This window comes from Uloborus diversus, chromosome 7 (genome assembly GCF_026930045.1).
Source record: "Uloborus diversus isolate 005 chromosome 7, Udiv.v.3.1, whole genome shotgun sequence".
Lineage (NCBI taxonomy): Eukaryota > Metazoa > Arthropoda > Arachnida > Araneae > Uloboridae > Uloborus > Uloborus diversus.
In genome coordinates, this window is record NC_072737.1 from 38,400,725 (window position 1) to 38,401,950 (window position 1,226).

The 1,226-nt window shown below is 34.6% G+C and overlaps 1 protein-coding gene across 1 annotated transcript; it reads left to right on the forward strand.

Moving 5' to 3' along the window:
• Positions 1-462: 462 nt before the first annotated feature.
• Positions 463-975, forward strand: LOC129226660 (uncharacterized protein K02A2.6-like). Its single transcript, XM_054861290.1, has one exon. The coding sequence runs from the start codon at positions 463-465 to the stop codon at positions 973-975; it is 513 nt and encodes a 170-aa protein (XP_054717265.1).
• The last annotated feature ends 251 nt before the right edge of the window (positions 976-1,226 follow it).

Consider the following 1,226-nt stretch of genomic DNA (forward strand, 5'->3'; position numbering starts at 1 on the left):
GGAGGATGAAGATCTATCCATATTAAAGTTGTTAATACAAAATGGATGGCCAAAACAATTTAGTCAAGTTCCAGAAAACCTACGACCTTATTGGAATTTTAAAGAAGAGTTACATGATAGTAATGACTTGATTTTTCTTGGACATAGACTTGTTGTGCCAAAGACCATGCAATCTTATGTGTTAGCTAAACTGCATTCTGCACACCAAGGTATCACTACATGTCAAAATAAAGCTAAAATATCTTTGTACTGGCCGAAAATGAGAGAACATATTAAAGATTACGTGGAGCGATGCCAAGTCTACCAAGAGCGCCAAACTGCAAATCAGAAAGAGACATTAGTGCCTTATGATATTCCAAAACTACCTCGGGAAGAAGTAGGCGTAGACTTTATGCATTTGGATGGAGATAACTTCTTACAAGTAATTACCATTCAAAATTTATAGAACTGAGGAAGCTTAACATGAAAACAGCTACAGCAGTGATCAGTGCACTTAAACAAATATTTCGTACACATGGAATTCCACAGAAAATACATTCAGACAATGGCCCACCGTTTGACAGCCAAGCATATTTGTCATTTTTGAAATCATATGATATTCAATCTATAATATCGTCTCCTAGATATCCAAGATCTAATGGAATGATCCAAAGATCAATAGGGACAATGAAGAACATTCTTTTGAAATTCAGAGCTTCAGGAGGCGATCCTAATTTAGCAATCTTTGAGTACAATAACACGCCAAAATTTAAATTGCCTTCTCCAGCAGAAATGTTGATGGGAAGACGCTTAAGGTCAGTGGTACCCCAGAAGACAATTTTACTAAGGCCTTTATTTTCCTCTAGAAGCAACACACTTAAGACCAAGAAAGTTAGACTTTTCCACCCCAGCGAAACAAGCTGTTCAGTTACTCCTAAAATGGCGAGACCCAAAAGAGCTACTGGACCACCAATTCGTTTTAAAGACTATGATTGACTTTTTATTTTGCTTTGAAACTTTAAGATAAATTTGAATTTTTAATTTTCTTTTTTTTCGTTTTATTTTATTGTTTCATTGAAAAGAGAGGGCGTGTAATATAGTTTAGCCTTGCATATTTAATTATTTCATCAAATGTTACTTTTAATATAATTGTAAGTGAACGTGACTTTAGGTTTTTAAAATATTGTCAGAACGACTAAAGAAGCGATAAATGTTGTAACGAAAAGCTGGTTCCCAAATTCAACTAA